At 38.0% G+C, this 18,495-nt stretch overlaps 1 protein-coding gene across 2 annotated transcripts in view; it reads left to right on the top strand.

The window, feature by feature from the left end:
• Positions 1-6: 6 nt before the first annotated feature.
• The window catches only part of ROCK1 (Rho-associated, coiled-coil containing protein kinase 1), a 124,383-nt gene continuing 105,894 nt past the window's right edge, over positions 7-18,495 (top strand). For both annotated transcript variants that reach the window (XM_010828908.1, XM_010828907.1), the window contains exon 1: positions 7-247. In XM_010828908.1, coding sequence (XP_010827210.1) covers positions 155-247 — 93 coding nt within the window. In that variant the 5' untranslated portion in view covers positions 7-154. The remainder of the gene's footprint in view (positions 248-18,495) is intronic.

Genomic DNA, 18,495 nt, shown 5'->3' with positions numbered 1-18,495 from the left:
AGTGAGGGGGAGGAGGGGGCACCGGGCGCACCTGGTGACCCTGGGGTTCCGGCTTCTCCGCTCCGCGGCCGCGAACCCACCGCCGGAGGAAGTTGGTTGAAATCGCTTTCCGCTGCCGGTGCTGGTACGAGGGTATTGTCACAGCAGCAGCAACATGTCGACTGGCGACAGTTTTGAGACTCGGTTTGAAAAAATCGACAACCTGCTGCGGGATCCCAAATCGGAAGTGAATTCAGATTGTCTGCTGGTGAGTAGCCCTGTTCTCTTGTGCTTGTCTGAGTCTCTATTTATTTCCTTCCTCTTGCTCTCAGTCTGGTTATCTGCGAAAGAAAGTTTCAGGTGTACATCATCTTAGAAAACACCGGAACCTGGTGTTTTCCCTGATGAATCTTGGAGTCCCTCTAAAATCTCCTGCCCTGGCCCGGTGTATCATTGGGCTGACTCTGAATTCCCTGAACTTTTAGCTCTGACTCAGTTCATCATCACACAAGAGATACTTATAAAACTCTGTTGCAGGCGTCATATAAAAAGTTACCACGTCAAAGTTACTACTACGTATGTAGCTTGTTGAACCGCGAGCTTAGTTACGAACTTTCCCATCGGTTTGACAGTGAGGTTGGAAAAGACTGCTTTCCATTTCCATCTGCTTAGCTCCTTAAGGGTTTAATTTTTAGACTTGTGACAATTCTCGATTTTGAGGAAGTGATTTTTGAGCCAACGTGTCATAGGTGATTTGAGTCAGAGGAACTTTTTGCTGGACTGTTAAGTGTAAAAACCCGAGCTAATGATAGATCATCACCATATTAACTGTTGATTACAAAAGTACTGCACAGATATTTTGTCATAACTGCCTTTTTTGGTGTTGTGCTTTACATGATAGATTTTGTAGCATTCTAAAAAAGTTTTTATGATATGAAAGGCCAAAACACTAAAAAATTCTTCAGTGTTTGATAGCATGAACAGTTATCTATAGATAATTGGAGTTTTAAAATTTTGTCAATTTCCCCTAATACTGTTCGCTACAGTCTATTCGTAAGCAAGTTTTTCCTTTATCAAACAACTAGCAGTTATATAATTATTTTGTTTTTGTCCAAACAAAACCACTTTATCTTTAAAGTTGCAAGGAATATGTACCTAGGTAGTAATTTACAACCTTGTCAGGGAATTAATGTTAGATGTACACAGTATTTGGGAGTAAAGTTAGGTGAACTAAATGACGCTATTCAGAGAAATAATAACCATTTTAACATCTTATCTTGAATCAGGAAAATGTAAGTTAACGTATGAAATTAATATACATTTCAGTTACTCAAAATAGCTGTGTGTATATATATATATTTTTTTAAATGTATGGTTCTACAAGAGAGTTTCTCTCCAAAGCTTTCTAAATGACTCTGAGCATCTTTGACTGAAATAAGAGTTGTGGGTTGTGTATTTGAAATGTCTCACCCACATTATGGATGCTCTTTATATTGAAAAACAAAAAGGAGGGTTGATGCTTAATACAATGGAAAACATTTCATTGAATAAGAGAAGGAATTAGAACATATCTTTCTAGGAAGGATCTCCAGAATTTTTAAGAAGTCTCATTCTTCTTAATACTTACCAAGTTTTTGTATATCTTTGATTTTGCCTGTTTTTTGATATCCTTATTCCATGGAGCAGTGTTACAGGGGAAGTTTAGTATTTAGTTTTGTTTAGTGGTCTTCTAGCCTCTTGTCATAGTTCATTCGGTGGGAACCTCATAAATTTATTGAAATGTGGAGGATACTGGGAAATGTAAGTCATGAACTCTTTTCTTGAAAATCCTAATCTCATATACAAAAATAAAGCAAAACACAGATTGAGAAAATATGTAGTAAGTTTCAAATGACTGGAATAGGTAATTGGATATTGAAAGGAAGAACTTTTGAGTTGATAGAGTTGGAGTATGTTGGATGCTGGATGGATAGGATTTGGGTAGAAGGTACTCAAAGAGGGAGTGGAAGATAACATGAATTGAGGGTGGAAACATGACTGGCTGGCACACATTTAGGGGAAGAGAAAGCTAGAAGGATAGATTGGGGTTAGAGCTGGAGGATTTGATTGCTAGGCTAAGGCGTTTAGATGTTTTTCAGAATGTTGTGGCTATTAAGTATTTGTAAATATGATTATGCCAGGATGAATGAAGAAGGTGAATGTGGTAGCCATGTGCAGGATGGGTTGTGTGGAGAGAGACTAGAAATGGGGTGAGATTGAACATAGCCCAGAAATGATTGAAGCTCCAAGTTGGGTCATTTGGATGGGGAAGGAGAATTGATGGAATTTGACTGGCAGAGTTGGGGAGAAGGGACAACTAAAAAATTAGATGACTGTAAGCCTGGATTATAGGAAGACTGATAAAAACATGGGTGAAACAAGTCAGGTTTGGAAATCACTCGGGAAGAACTGGCAACGGATGAGTTTTAGGTTTGTTGTGTTTGAGGGGGTAGTGGGACGACCACAAAGACACGATCTGTAGACTATTGGAGATGTGAAACTGAGCTCATAGTTAAAGATAACATTTGGAAATCATCTGATAGAGATGCAAGTTGAAACTGATGTAATGATGAAAGGGTGAAAGAGCAAAGAGGCAAAGTGGGCAGGCAGGCAGGGCCTCTCGGAGTTAGGACCCCCAAGTATCTTAGAGCCCACGACCTTAAAGAACCATAGTCAACAGACTTATTCCCCCACCCTCTTCTTTCTGTTTAGTTCCATAATTATTTACTGTTAGCTGTTAAAATTTTATTATATTAATCTGAACTTGGTAAAGATTGAATTTTTCTTTGGAGGCAAAATCCTTTCTCCAGATTTGTAGCATCTAGCATGAATTTTCTATTTTATGTTTCTTATCAAGGATTCATTCTTCTATTCATTGAACCATTTGGAATGACCTAGCAGGCGGCCTCATCTTTTTCAACGAGTCTGTTTTCACTCTTTCCTGTTCGGACTTTGGACATCTGATGTATTGTACTAACAATACCCTTTTTAAATTGATTGACTTTGTTTATTTTTTGGCTTTTGTTGCTTTATTTAGCTGGTACCTATTGAGTAGTATCGGAGAAGGCAATGGCACCCCACTCCAGTACTTTTGCCTGGAAAATCCCATGGACGGAGGAGCCTGGTAGGCTGCAGTCCATGGGGTCGCTAAGAGTCCAGCACGACTGAGCGACTTCACTTTCACTTTTCACTTTGATGCATTGGAGAAGGAAATGGCAACCCACTCCAGTATTCTTGCCTGGAGAATCCCAGGGACAGGGGAGCCTAGTGGGCTGCGGTCTGTGGGGTCGCACAGAGTCGGACACGACTGAAGCGACTTAGCAGCAGCAGCAGTATGTATTATGTTTATATTATGTATACACATTATGTATTATGTGCCATGTGAACACTGAAGTTCTGATATATTTTTTATAATCTCAGGAAAAAAAAAGTTGTCAAATTATGTTTCCTTGACTAGATCCCTTCTTCAGAAATGAAAGTTTTGCTTTCAGAAGAAGTTGCTGGCAAAGGGTCTTTTAAACCATCTCACCCACCATGAAAACAGCTTTTTTGTTGAGTGTTAGTGGTTATACGATAATGTAACTGGGAGAAGCGCTGATGAATGATTTCTTCAACCTTATCTTGAACACATAGTTTAAGAACTAGATAAACACATTTTTCATGTTGCAAATGCTAGTAGAGTCTGCAGATACTAAGGTAATATGGTACCCATTCCCTTGTTTATCATAGCATCCAGATTGCTCAGTAATTTGGTTTTCTGTCAGTCAGATTCCTTCCAGTGTCCTAATGGTTCTCTTACTGTCCGTGTAATAGTTTATGATCATCCAAGAGCTGTTTTCCTTTTCCCAACTTGTTTTTAAACTTTTAAACTTGTTTTCCTTTTCCCAACTTGTTTTTAAACTTTAGAATTATTTTATCTAAGGCTTGTTAGCAATTTCTCAAGTTGTTGAATACCTCTGAAAACAGTAAGGGATGGAGTTTAATGTTAATTTTTCTAGAGGGGAAAAATGTCTGTAATTTGTAAATTAAAAAGGAAAAACAAAGCCTGGTGAGTGGGAAGGTTAGGTATATATATTTTTCTTCAAGATACATTTATTGAAAATATAGCTATCCGACTGTAGCTTTATTTTTTTTTTTAAGTTTTTGACCTTTTCCCCCCTAGTTTTGTTTAGTCAGTGGAGGTGTAGCAATGAGTTGGTGGCATGAAGGGAAGGGAACCAATGATAGTTGAACAGTGCATACATACTAAGTTCCAAGACTGCTGTTCGCTTAGTATGTGTCACTACCGTCTTCCATTAGTCAGTTTTTCAGAATGTAGAAGGCAAGTGTTTCAAGTTTTTGTTTTTGAGTTTTTCCTCTTTAAAGTCTCTCTTTCTGGGCTTTCTTGAACTACTGATTTCCTATTTTTTCATTGCTGACTTCTTTTTCTCTCATCCTCAATCTTGGGTGCCATAATACTTATCTTTCTCTTCTCCTCTCTTGAAGAATTCATCCATTCTTACATCTTTGACTGGTACCATCTCCTTACTCATAATATCCTGGTCTTCATTTTTCAGTCTTTTTGCTGTTTTTGAATCCTAAATACCTGACTGCCTATTTGGCATCTCTACGTGAATGTCATGTTATTACTCAAATTACTAATATTCCAAAAATAAGCTTTGTCCCATGTAACTTACCTGTTAACACTGCTAGTATGCCTATCACTCAATTGGACTTTTGTTGTGTACTTTTAACTTTGACAATCCTAGGTCACACGTTGGATTATTTCAAAAGAGTGTGGCTAGCTTTCCAGATTCTAGATTATTGCTGTATAATCCCTCTATGTGTCCTGCCAGTTGAATTGATCACATTTGGGTTTGTATTACTGTTGGTGGAATGAAAAGACTTTGAGGTCATTGACTCTTTGGGCCTTAAAGCTATATGCTTGCCATTGTTCATAATTTATGAATTAATGAGTGTTACCAATATCTGTTGCATATCCAATTAGTTTCAGTCAGAATGTTTTGATAGTATGTTGCAAGATTAAAAAAAAATTACTTCGTTCATTCAGCAAATCTTTCTGTAGGTTCTAAACCTGGATTCAGATGTAGGCTCTGCCATAGTACTTACCAGATGATTGTTGGTAAATTATTTTAACCTCTCAGAGCTTATTTCATCTTCAGGAAAGTGGGGGGATAATAGTACTAGATTTTCAGAAGGATTAAATAATATAGACAAACCTATCATCACAACATGTGGCATTCAGTTAGCATTTGTTCAGTTCAGTTCAGTCACTCATGAACTGACTCTTGTCCGACTGCGACCTTATGAGTTGCAGCATGCCAGGCCTCCCTGTCCATCACCAACTCCCGGAGTTCACTCAGACTCATGTCCATTGAGTCAGTGATGCCATCCAGCCATCTCATCCTCTGTCGTCCCCTTCTCCTTCTGCCCCCAATCCCTCCCAGCATCAAGGTCTTTTCCAATGAGTCAACTCTTTGCATGAGGTGGCCAAAGTATTGGGAGTTTCAGCTTTATCATCGGTCCTTCGAAAGAACGTCCAGGACTGATCTCCTTTAGGATGGACTGGTTGGATCTCCTTGCAGTCCAAGGGACTCTCAAGAGTCTTCTCCAACACCACAGTTCAAAAGCATCAATTCTTTGTTGCTTAGCTTTCTTCACAGTCCAACTCTCACATCCATAATGACCACAGGAAAAACCATAGCCTTGACTAGACGAACCTTTGTTGGCAAAGTAATGTCTCTGCTTTTGAATATGCTCTCTAGGTTGGTCATAACTTTCCTTCCAAGGAGTAAGCGTCTTTTAATTTCATGGCTGCAGTCACCATCTGCAGTGATTTTGGAGCCCAAAAAAATAAAGTCTGCCACTGTTTCCCCATCTATTTGCCATGAAATGATGGGACCAGATGCCATGATCTTCGTTTTCTGAATGTTGAGCTTTAAGCCAACTTTTTCACTCCTCTTTCACTTTCATCAAGAGGCTTTTTAGTTCCTCTTCACTTTCTGCCATAAGGGTGGTGTCATCTGCATATCTGAGGTTATTGATATTTCTCCCGGCAATCTTGATTCCAGCTTGTCCTTCTTCCAGCCCAGAGTTTCTCATGATGTACCCTGCATATAAGTGAAATAAGCAGGGTGACAATATACAGCCTTGATGTATTCCTTTTCCTATTTGGAACAAGTCTGTTGTTCCATGTCCAGTTCTAACTGTTGCTTCCTGACCTGAATATAGGTTTCTCAAGAGGCAGGTCAGGTGGTCTGGTATTCCCATCTCTTTCAGTATTTTCCACAGTTTGCTTCTGCTAAGTCGCTTCAGTCGTGTCCGACTCTGTGCGACCCCATAGATGGCAGCCCACCAGGCTCCCCCGTCCCTGGGATTCTCCAGGCAAGAACACTTGCCTGGAGAATGGGTTGCCATTTCCTTCTCCAATACATTAAGTGAAAAGTGAAAGTGAAGTTGCTCAGTCTTGTCTGACTCTTCGCAACCCCATGGACTGCAGCCTACCAGGCTCCTCTGTCCATGGGATTTTCCAGGCAAGAGTATTGGAGTGGGGTGCCATCACCTTCTCCATTTTCACAGTTTAGCATTTGTTAATTGGTAACTATTATTTTTTGTCATATTTACAGTATTCCTGTTACATGCTAGTTACTGTACTTAGGCTGGAAGTTGATATTTTTTGTGTTCTCTAAGGGCAGAGTAATTTATCTGGCACTTCAAACCATTCTCATAAATTCGTAATCCAGCTCTACTTTATTTGAAGTGTCCAAGCCAATTGTTACTGAAAATGGAGACATTTAGATGAGATTTAGTACAGATGAGGAGGGCTTTTGAAGACTGTTTATTCATTTAGTCATGATTTATAACATTGGCAGCTGGTTTGTAGAGATGTAGTTTTCTTACTCTCTTTCTGCATATCTTACACTTTCGCTATTCTGTTAAACAGGCTTTGTACTACAAGAACCCTGTGGGTGTACAGAGAGGTGGCTCAGAGTAACAGCTGAGACATGAATTGGGCCATTCATTAATTTTTTGAGTCAGAAATGTTTTTAATCCAGAAGAAGGAACCACGTATATTTTATAATGAACAAAAGAGTGAATATCCAAATTTTGATTAGATTTTGTATAACTCTACAGTTTTATTTCACAATTACAAGTTTTGATGTTGTTATGTAGTAAAAACTAGAGGTTCTTTATGACATATGACAGAAAGGCCTATGTATCAGAGAAGACTACATACAGAGTTCTGTTGCTGAAGATGGTCTGGTAGCTCCCCTTTCCCAATACTATCCCTACTAAGAGATATCCATTTAGTTTAAGTCCAGAACATAGCTGATGAATACCCCACACATGTGTGTACAAGAAGGTGAATAGATACTACTATTTCACAATGACAACATTTTTCAGAAATATCCTGTTAGCATGGTATAGTGAGAAGTACACTGAACTGGAAATTGAGAGCATTCACCTATCCTTGTTTTGCTGTTAACTCGCTGTATAACTAAGTAAATCTTTTTTTATTACCTGGGTTTCAATTTCCCCAGTGAAGAGTTGGGCTGTGTGTCCATTGCATCTGTAAAATTTTATGTGTTTATTATAATTCCTTAAAAACTTAAAAAGTTGTGTTATTAATTTATTATTAAAAAGGAAAAATTTAAAGTTAAGTGATATGGGGGTAGAAATATAAGAATAGGGACCATCTTTGGTAAGTGCTATTTTTGCAGCTAGTTCTACATAGCCTCAGAAGATCACCCTAAAATAATTTTTGTTATGTTTGGCAGTTATTCTTTTTTGCATTTGTGACTTGTGTCATTATTTTAGGGGATTGTGCTGTTTGAACAGAGAAAGCAGTAATTGTGCTTTTTGAAACAGAGAACACAATAATTGAGTTACTCATTTATTTCCATTAAAATATGTACATGTGCTAGTTTACTTCTCTTATCTCTATGCCCACCCCACCCCTCATTTGGGATTGTGAAATTTAAGAGTACACATTTTCATTTTAGTTTCTAAACAATTCTAAACAAATAGTAGTAGGTTGGGTGTTTAAATTAACGTCCAAAGTTTGGGTCTTAGGTTTGAGGTTTGTCTTGTACTTGTATTTTAAAGTGTAGGCTAACCCATGTCCCCCTCTTTTTTCTATGCTTATTTATTATTTAATTTTAGTTTATTGTTATTCCCAGACTCTTATTTATAGTCTTTATACCATACCTCCTATACTGACTTTTGGCAAGAAATTGAAACTATCTCAGGTTGTTCCCTGGAACTAATTTTGAAATAGTGAACTGCAGTTAACTCTTCTTTTTTCTCTTTGCTGTTATTCATTGATTAATGAGTAATGAATTCATTTATTCAGCAAATGTTTATTTGATGTGTACTGTGTGCGAGGTATTCTGTTAGGCACTGGGGACACCATAGGGAATAAAAACAGAGGGCCCTGCCTTCATAGAACTTACAGTCCCAGGAAAAGGACAAGTTATGAGCAGATATGAGTAGGGTAAGCCTTGAAGGGGAGGTTAAGAGATATGATCATGCCTTTTCTTTAGGGTGGGATATGCTTAAAGATTTTTGGTGAAGTAGTCTGAATATATAATTTTCAGATACGAGCCTGTAGATTTTGTACTGGATTCCCTTGAGGACTTGTTAAAAATGGAACCTGGGCCTGTGCCCAGACAAACAAAATCAGAATTCTTTGGGGTGAGTCCTAGGATTCTGCATGGGACATGGACTCTTAGACAGTCTCTAGTTTGGAAACTATGGTTGTAGGGAAGGAACATGAATTTTTGTTTTGTTTGGTAATTTTATAAATGAAAAATTTCAAACATTCACAGAAGTGGGGAAAATAGCATAGTGAACCCCCACTACCCAGATTCTGCAATTTTCAAAATTTTGTCACACTTGCTTCATCAAATACCCTTTTTTGTTGCCAAAACATTGTAAAGCAAATTCCAGACATTGTCATTTCACCCTTACATACTTGAATAAACATCTCTTAAATTTTTTTTTCTTATATTAACACAGTGGCCATTATCGAGTCTTAACAAAATGAAAAGCACGTTGGTACCATTAATTCCCAGTTTATATTCAGATTTCTCTGGTTGTCTAAAACAATGTCTGTTTTGCAGTTGTTTTGTTAGAATCTAGATCTGGACAGATTCTATGTGTTACATTTGTTTCCTAGGTCCTTTATTAACAAATCTCTTTTTAATGTAGAGCATTCCCTGCGCCCCACCCCCATCCCATCCCCTCTATCTACCACCCACATTGTCTTGTTGAAAGAACTAGGTCATTGGTACCATGCAATATTTCACATTCTGGATTTTTTTGTTTGTTTTCTTGTCATGTCATTTAACTTGCTTCTATATCATACATATTTCCCGTAAGTTAGATCTAAAAGCTTGATTTAATTATTTCACTGTTTAGTCAGTAGTGTTTCATAGATTGTATTCTCTTTTGCATCACATCAAGAGGCACATAGTATCTGGCTGACCCACCCTTTAGAATGCTAAGGTTTATCAGTGTGTTCAGGTGGTGACAGCCTGAAATAACTTGCTTTGTAAAAATCCTTTAGTATCCTTTCAGCTAATGGTTCCATCCATTTATAATTTTTAGCTGAAGCAGTTATTCATTAGGGAGAGCAAAATAATGGTTTTCTAATTATATCATTCCTTTCACATTTATTAACTAATTCTTCTGTTAAGAGAACGTAAGGATTTAAGAACTTTTACTCATCGTCTGTAGGGCTGTTTGCTTATCATGATATAGAGTTCATAAAGTACAGGACGAATGCTTCAGCCTTTTTCTTTCTTTATTTTTACATTTTTATTGGACTATAGTTGATTTATAATGTGTTAGTTCCAGGTGTACAGCAAAGTATGAATCAGATACACATATGTCAACTTTTTTTTGTTTTTTAAGATTCTTATAGTCTTTATTTGCCACTTTTCAGAGTAAGTATTTTAGAGGTTTAGTGTGCTAGACATGGCACAAATTGGGTATTTAAGGGAAATTAAAGAAAGGGGCTATTTACAAACATACAGACAGTATTTAAGGAAATCAGTAGGAATAGTGGAGTACCCTGGGACAAGAAACACTGGAGAGAGACCTACTACCACCTCTAGGCCTGAAGGGACAAAGGAAGAGAGCAGGAGGGAAGGGTAGCCTTATGGAGGGGGCTTTTTGGCTAGGGATGTGGTTTTAAGTAGAGAAAGAACCAGGGAAATATATCCCCTCCCACCCTATAGTCTCCTACTGTGGGCTCCCTTTACCTGAAAAGCTGGTATACAAAAGAACCCATTGCTCCAGGCAATAAAAAAGTAAAGTGTTGCTCAGTTGTGTCCAACTCTTTGCGTCCCCATGGACTGTAGCCCACCAGGCTCCTCTGTCCATGGGATGCTTTAGGTAAGAATACTGGAGTGGATTGTCATTCCCTTCTCCAAGGGATCTTCCTGACCCAGGAATTGGAACTCAGGTCTCCTCCGATGCAGGCAGATTCTTTACCATCTGAGCTACCAGGGAAGCCCCTGTTCATAAAGGTCAGCAAATAAGATAGACCCAATGCTTATTTATTTATCTCTCTCTTTTTTTTTGCATTATTGTGTAAACCATTAAAAATGTGTGTGTATATATATATATATATATAGATAGATAGATAGATGTGTTTTAGTCAGTTTTTGTCATCTTTGCTGTGCTCAGTTTGTCTTGTCTTTGACTAGTGGAAGCCTCTTTATGTTGACTCCCATGTTGTTTGTCTATGATCTTAATAATCTTTGAGGAACTTCCTTGTTTCTTGATGTAATAAGATGCTCAGGCTCATCTTGTACCTTTTTTGCCCCAGACTTGGAAGTCAGCTGTTAGTGGGGAATGATATTCTGACACTCCATCCTGGATGCTAGGAGTACTCATTGCTGAATGGTTGGTGGGTGATAGTGGGGTGGGGTCTGAAATCCTGAATTGTACTCTAGTTGACACTGTAAATTGAATAACTTGTGTGGCCTCAGACAGCTGATATTTACTCTCTGACCCTTGTTTTTCATTAGGAGTATAATACAAAATTCACTAGTTGAAACCATCTCCAAATTGTTGTTAGATACAAGTTGCTTTAAATTCCCAACCTTATTAAGAAATTGTTTTAGATTTGTCTTCTATCCTTTTTGTTAATTTTTAAAATTGTAATAGTTCTTTAACAATAGGACAAATAAAATGTTTCTCTGATTTTTATCATCCACTCTTAAAAGTATTTACTTGTCTCACCCTAATTGTATTTCCTCTGCTTATTTCTAGTGATGCTTAGTCATGGAGGCAGTGTTGTCTAGTGGTTGAGAGCATGTGCTTTGGAGTCAGATTGTGTGATTTTTAATCCCAGCCAGATCCACCACTTAGTAGCCTTGTGAGTTTCAGTAGAAGTCTTAACTTCCTTAAAACTCAAATCCATACATCATCCTCACATAAGATTAATCATAGACTCTTAATAGGGCTGTTAGGAATATTAAATGTGATAATGCTAGTGCATGTAACGAGTTTTGCTCAGTTCCCAGTATTTAGTAAATGTTGGCTATCATTATCATCATTGTCGTCATTATGTCTTCATAATTTGTCTGGGAAAAAAGGACTTCGGTTCCACTGGCATTATTATCTACTGCCCCACTCCACAGACCAAATTTTTACTTAGTTGAGTGATCTTGGACAAGTTATCTCACTTCTTTGAACTTGAATATATTTAATCTGCAAAATGAGAATCATGATAATATTTCTTCATAGGTTTAATCATGAGGATTAAGTGAAATAATTTATTTGCAAGTTCCCTAAGTCCATCCAGGTGTTGATAATAGTTACTCCTTTCTTTGCTATAGTTTTATGTTACAAATTTGATGAAGGATCCACTGTTACAAACACTAGTACTTGGAAACTTGGGAGAAGAGTAGGAGATTCTTTATTTCAAATGTTTCTCAAATCTGCTCTTTGCTTTCTGTTACTGCTGCCCTACTTAAATCCAAATTTTCAACCAATATTCTTGGGTTTAGTGGGACGTCCTCGAAATTTGCCAGTATAGTCCATACCTATGCCTTTCTTTTTCTTAACTTTAGTGCTTTTGGTCATATGGTCTTAGCTTATGTATATACTTAGTCTTAATTCCTACTATTCTCCAAAACAGACTGTATGTTCCAGGTGGATTTTGTCTCCGTCTCCAGCATGAGCCTGATCTTTCCTCCTAGGCCTTCTCTTTCTCTCCTTTTGAGTTCTTCTCAATGTCATCTTGAGTTCTTCTCAATGTGGTCTTTGCCAGTTTTCTCATCTTTGTAGTCTTAACATAAGTCACAACTGTGTTACATTGCTATTTTCCCTTTTGAATTTCTATAAATACTTGTAATCTGTCTCAGGTAGTTTAATACTTGATCAAAACTATCTTGTGTGAGTCTGTCTTAAGGTCTTAAGTGTTACTATTTAATTAATATTTGTTGTAAATAGTTATTTGTTGCCCCCCACCCCCCCACCCCCCTCCGCCTTCTGAATGAATTAGTTAGGACTCCTGTCAGTTATACATGATAGCTCTCAACTTCAGTTTTCCTAGGCAAAAAAATTTTTTCTAGAGTCAGGGAACCTGGTCTCATTTAAAGTAAAGGTTCAGTTGAACTTCAGTAAGATTTGAAGCTTGGGCCTCAAATGCAGGCAAGCGTTTATTCTCTTCTTGCTTTGTGTTGTCATTCTCTCTGACAGTAAACTAATGTTAGTCACTTGTAGGGGATATGTTTGCCCAAAGCACTGGCTTTATATTTAACAACTTCAACTACTGACTGTAAATCTTGGGGTCTCAAACCTAGCGTTCTGGAGCAAAAGATGCATCGATTCAGCTTGGGTCAGGTGCTCACCCCTATGATAAGGATCACATGAGGACTGTGATTGGGGAGGCAGTTCCTGGGAAAAGAACAGTGGGGGAAGGCAGACTCTAACATCGTCTTCTCCCTTTTTCTTTTTCTTTTTTGATCTTGAATTGATTGAACTCTCTTCAACAGCCATTTCCTCAGTCTGTGAAATAGAGTTAAACGATAATTTATTTCAGAGGGTGGTTGTAAACTTTAAATGTGATCATCTGTAAAGCAGGGGTTTGAAACCTCATGAACAAGTTGTGAGAGTAAATGGCTGCCCCTCGGTCCCTTTTGCCCTCGTGTCCTATGCTCCTCTGGTCTGGCCCCAGAGCCTTTTGCCTGTAGGAGTTAATCCTGCCATTCTAGGTTGTTAGCTGTCTTTTGGCATTACCCGACTCAACCCACTGCCCCATGGCTTTTCTCATCTTTTTGAGTAGAAGAGCATGAAGAAGTTATGTAAATATTTAATATAATTAAATGAATTATTATAATTACAATCTAAATAAAAACAATAGGCTTATTTTTGTAATTGTGGCATTCAGCTCTGTCCCTGTGCCTTCCTTGCTTATGGTAGGGGCCAAGTAGCCATTTAATGTAGTGATTGGAAGCTAAAAGGGCCTATGGAGATTCCATTCCTTTTACTAGGAATCTTTATTGTAACACATTGAAAACTCAACCCCAAATAACTTAAATAACAATGGATGTTTCTTGCCTCTGAATAGTTGATTGATAGATTCTAGCTTCAGAAATGTCTTTTTTCTGGGCCCAGGCAGTGTGACTGGGAGCTAGTTTTCTAAATCAGCTAGTTTAGTATTGTCTCCTTTCTTAGATACATAACTCCTTGTGGTTGTAAGGTGCCTGCCACTAGGCTCCATGACTGCCTGTTCAGGTCCAGTGGGAAGAAAAAGTCTTTTCTTCTAACTGATCTCGTGGACTGGATCCTGTGCCTGTATCTTAATCAGTCACAGTGGTCTGAAGAGTGGTATGATGATAAGTATAGGTTTCCACTGTGCTGTAGTCTCAGAACTGGGATACAGTCAGCTTATCCCAAGATAAGTGTTCGAGTTGCATGAAGGCGGGATGGAAATTTCAGTTTCCAAGATAAAGGGAGATGATGACCTGCTGGGCAGTCCCAAAGAGCAGTAGCTCCTCATTAAGAGAAACCCAAGTTATGATAATTTATTCTTCCTTATCATTTTTGGAAATGCTCTTTTTAAAAAACTAAGTTGTTATCTGACGTTAGAATTAGAATAAGTATTGTCAGCTAGTTGCCAAAAACCGCCAGCTTAAGACCATAGCTGGGATAGCATTTGGTCCTTTAACGAAAGGATACCTGAATGCTGCTTTGCTTTAATGATATGTCTTTGGGTAACTTAGCAAAAGAATTCCAAATGCCTGTTCATGGATCAACCACATCAAAGCCCAAATAGGGATTCTGATAGTCTTCACCATGGCCTTACCATATGAGAATTGGAGTTGGAAGATGTAGTATGCTCAAGAGGGTCTGGGTGACAGCATAGCCAGGTTTGGGAGAACTGACTCAGTTGCCCAGTAGCTAGACATCAAGCCTCCTGCATATGCTTGTTGATTTGGTCTCTCAAAAGAGATTAGAAGTTTACTGTTCCTATGAGATTAATATTTTTTCCTAAATGAAAACATTTAAGTTGCTTAAATAACTCTTGACCTTCTGAGCTATTATATATTGAGATACTGATGCTCAACATGTAAACTCCATGAGAGCAGGTACCCGATTGTCCAACTCACTGATGGGCCACTAGTTCTGAGAGCAGTGCCTGGCATATTTTTAAGTTTTCAATAAATATTTGTTTGTTGTTGAATTACTGGAAAATATTTTTTGTATGTTTCTGTGATGAAAGCCAGGAATGGCTGACTTGAGGTTAAGAGATAGGTGTAATTGGTAATTGATTTAAATCTAAGCTGTATCTATTTTAGGGGGATAATATATTTTAAAACTAAAAGTGGTATGTGTAAAGGAATAGGTGGGGTCCACCACACCCCAGTATCTTTTACTTTTAGATGAAAGACCAAAAGCTAGTGATACTCATTTTTATAACTTCGCACTTTCATTATTTTATTTAATCTTTACAGCAATCCCATGGGCTGGCTGATGCAGATATTAATCTGTATAAATTAAACCTTAGGAAAGGTAAATGAATTTCCCAACATACAGCATATCATCAGTAAGTGGCAGGCTTTCTGATCCTTACTCTGTAGCATAGTGGAAAGTGCATCAAAGTTGGAGATAACACAGCACCAAGGGAAGTGCTTCCACAGCACTTAGGAGAGTGCTTTGAACACAGAAGGTACAGAGTGAAAAACATTTAAATTGAAAGGTATTGGGGTTGGTAAACAACAGAGTAGGGAAGGTGAGCTATGTAGTAGTAGGGAAAAGATCTTGCCAAGTGTTTATTGACAGTGTTGGAGGGGAAGGTAAGTTGTGTAGTATTTTACTTCAGAAGCAGTTGTCTAGAACTTGATTGGATAAGGGATGGAAGTCAGTTCTTGATCAAAGTGCAATGTATTTATTGCAAGGTTTAGATAACTTTTTGCTAAAACATATCTTTGTTGGATTTGACATGTCTGGAAAGTGTTAGTAGGCAATCCAAGCTATGAAGCATGGTGATTTGAAGTAGAAGAAAATGATTATGATGGTGAAGATTAATGGCACCATCATGCACGGTACTTTGACAGTAGACAGTAATAACGTTTTACTAAATTGGCATGAAATAAGATATAGGATGACTTTGGGAATATGTTAAAAACATTAATATCTGTGTATTTGGTGACAGGATTACTGTCCTGTCACAGAACTGAACATTTATCAGGGGCTGGGGTAGAGGATTGACTTCAGAGAGGTACAAGGGAATACAGGGTGATGGAAGTGTTCTGTATCTTGATTGAAGTTGTGGTGGTGGTTATACAGCTGTTAGTTTGTCAGAATTCACTGAACTCAAACCTAAAAAGGATGGATGAATCTTGCTTTATGTAAATTATTCCTCAATAAACTTGACTTTTTAAAAAAGAAAAAAATGCTTATTTGGTGAAAGGATTAGTAGTTCCTGTGACAGAACTAACATTTGTTTGCTACTGTCAGTAATATGGTCTTGGACTATGAAGGTTGTGTCTGTGTATGGCTTCAGTTATATGTATGTATGTGTCACTAAAGCTGAAACTCCAGTACTTTGGCCACCTCATGCGAAGAGTTGACTAATTGGAAAAGACTCTAATGCAGGGAGGGATTGGGGGCAGGAGGAAAAGGGGACGACAGAGGATGAGATGGCTGAATGGCATCACCCACTTGATGGACATGAGTCTGAGTGAACTCCGGGAGTTGGTGATGGACAGGGAGGCGTGGCGTGCTGCGATTCATGGGGTCGCAAAGAGTCGGACATGACTGAGTGACTGAACTGAACTGATATGTCACTTGGGAAGGACCTGTGCTGACTAAATTTTGAAGTATGATTGAAAAACAACTGATACTATTTGTGGCCAGTGATAAAATTAAGGCTTTTTGGTGAAAATTAGGATTTTGGAAAACCTGTATTTGCTACCGTGTGACAACTTTCCAGTACCTAAAAATTTTTGTCATGTAGTTGGTGGTAACATTAATAAATGTGATTTTTCAATATAGTGTGATGAAATGTATCAACATTTGGAAGAGCTCATAATTTAGTGGGCCAGTATTTTCTAAATTACCAATTATAAAATCATCCATTAGTACAAGATCTAAAGAGTACAAGAAGTTCATTGCTGCAGTTTCAGATTCCATCTTGTAACTGACTTTTTTTTTTTTGGTCATACTTTGAAGCATGTGGGATCCTAGTTCCCCAGCCAGGGAGCAAACCCAGGTCCTGGCAGTGAAAGTGCAGAGTCCTAACCACTGAACCACCAGGGAAGTCCCTAATGCATTTGTTTTAAAAAATCCTTTCTGAAGAAGTAAAACTCTCACTGTTTGCAGATGACATGATCCTCTACATAGAAAACCCTAAAGACACCACCAGAAAATTACTAGAGCTAATCAATGAATATAGTAAAGTTGCAGGATATAAAATCAACACACAGAAATCCCTTGCATTCCTATACACTAATAATGAGAAAATAGAAAGAGAAATTAAGGAAACAATCCCATTCACCATTGCAACGAAAAGAATAAAATGCTTAGGAATATATCTACCTAAAGAAACTAAAGACCTATATATAGAAAACTATAAAACACTGGTGAAAGAAATCAAAGACGACACTAATAGATGGAGAAATATACCATGTTCATGGATCCGAAGAATCAATATAGTGAAAATGAGTATACTACCCAAAGCAGTCTATAGATTCAGTGCAATCCCTACCAAGCTACCAATGGTATTTTTCACAGAGCTAGAACAAATAATTTCACAATTTGTATGGACATACAGAAAACCTCGAATAGCCAAAGCAGTCTTGAGAAAGAAGAATGGAATTGGAGGAATCAACCTGCCTGACTTCAGGCTCTACTACAAAGCCACAGTCATCAAGACAGTATGATACTGTCTTGATATAGATCAATGGAACAAAATAGAAAGCCCAGAGATAAACCCACGCACCTATGGACACCTTATCTTTGACAAAAGAGGCAAGAATATACAATGGAGAAAAGACAATCTCTTTAACAAGTGGTTCTGGGAAAACTGGTCAACCACTTGTAAAAGAATGAAACTAGAACACTTTCTAACACCATACACAAAAATAAACTCAAAATGGATTAAAGATCTAAACATAAGACCAGAAACCATAAAACTCTTAGAGGAGAACATAGGCAAAACATTCTCCGACATAAATCACAGCAGGATCCTCTATGACCCACCTCCCAGAATATTGGAAATAAAAGCAAAAATAAACAGATGGGATCTAATTAAAATTAAAAGCTTCTGCACAACAAAGGAAACTATAAGCAGGTGAAAAGACAGCCTTCAGAATGGGAGAAAATAATAGCAAATGAAGCAACTGACAGACAACTAATCTCAAAAATATACAAGCAACTCCTGCAGCTCAATTCTAGAACAATAAACGACCCAATCAAAAAATGGGCCGAAGAACTAAATAGACATTTCTCCAAAGAAGACATACAGATGGCTAACAAAAACATGAAAAGATGCTCAACATCACTCATTATCAGAGAAATGCAAATCCAAACCACAATGAGGTACCACTTCACGCCAGTCAGAATGGCTGTGATCCAAAAGTCTACAGGCAATAAATGCTGGAGAGGATGTGGAAAAAAAGGAACCCTCTTACACTGTTGGTGGGAATGCAAACTAGTACAGCCACTATGGATAACAGTGTGGAGAGTCCTTAAAAAACTGGAAATAGAACTGCCATACGACCCAGCAAACCCACTTCTGGGCATACACCCCGAGGAAACCAGAATTGAAAGAGACACGTGTACCCCAATGTTCATTGCAGCACTGTTTATAATAGCCAGGACATGGAAGCAACCTAGATGTCCATCAGCAGACGAATGGATAAGAGAGCTGTGGTACATATACACAATGGAGTATTACTCAGCCATTAAAAAGAATACATTTGAATCAGTTCTAATGAGGTGGATGAAACTGGAGCC

Source organism: Bison bison, unplaced genomic scaffold (genome assembly GCF_000754665.1).
Source record: "Bison bison bison isolate TAMUID 2011002044 unplaced genomic scaffold, Bison_UMD1.0 scf7180017864498, whole genome shotgun sequence".
NCBI lineage: Eukaryota > Metazoa > Chordata > Mammalia > Artiodactyla > Bovidae > Bison > Bison bison.
Note: the sequence above shows the minus strand (reverse complement) of the source record. Positions and strands in the feature narration are given on the sequence as shown.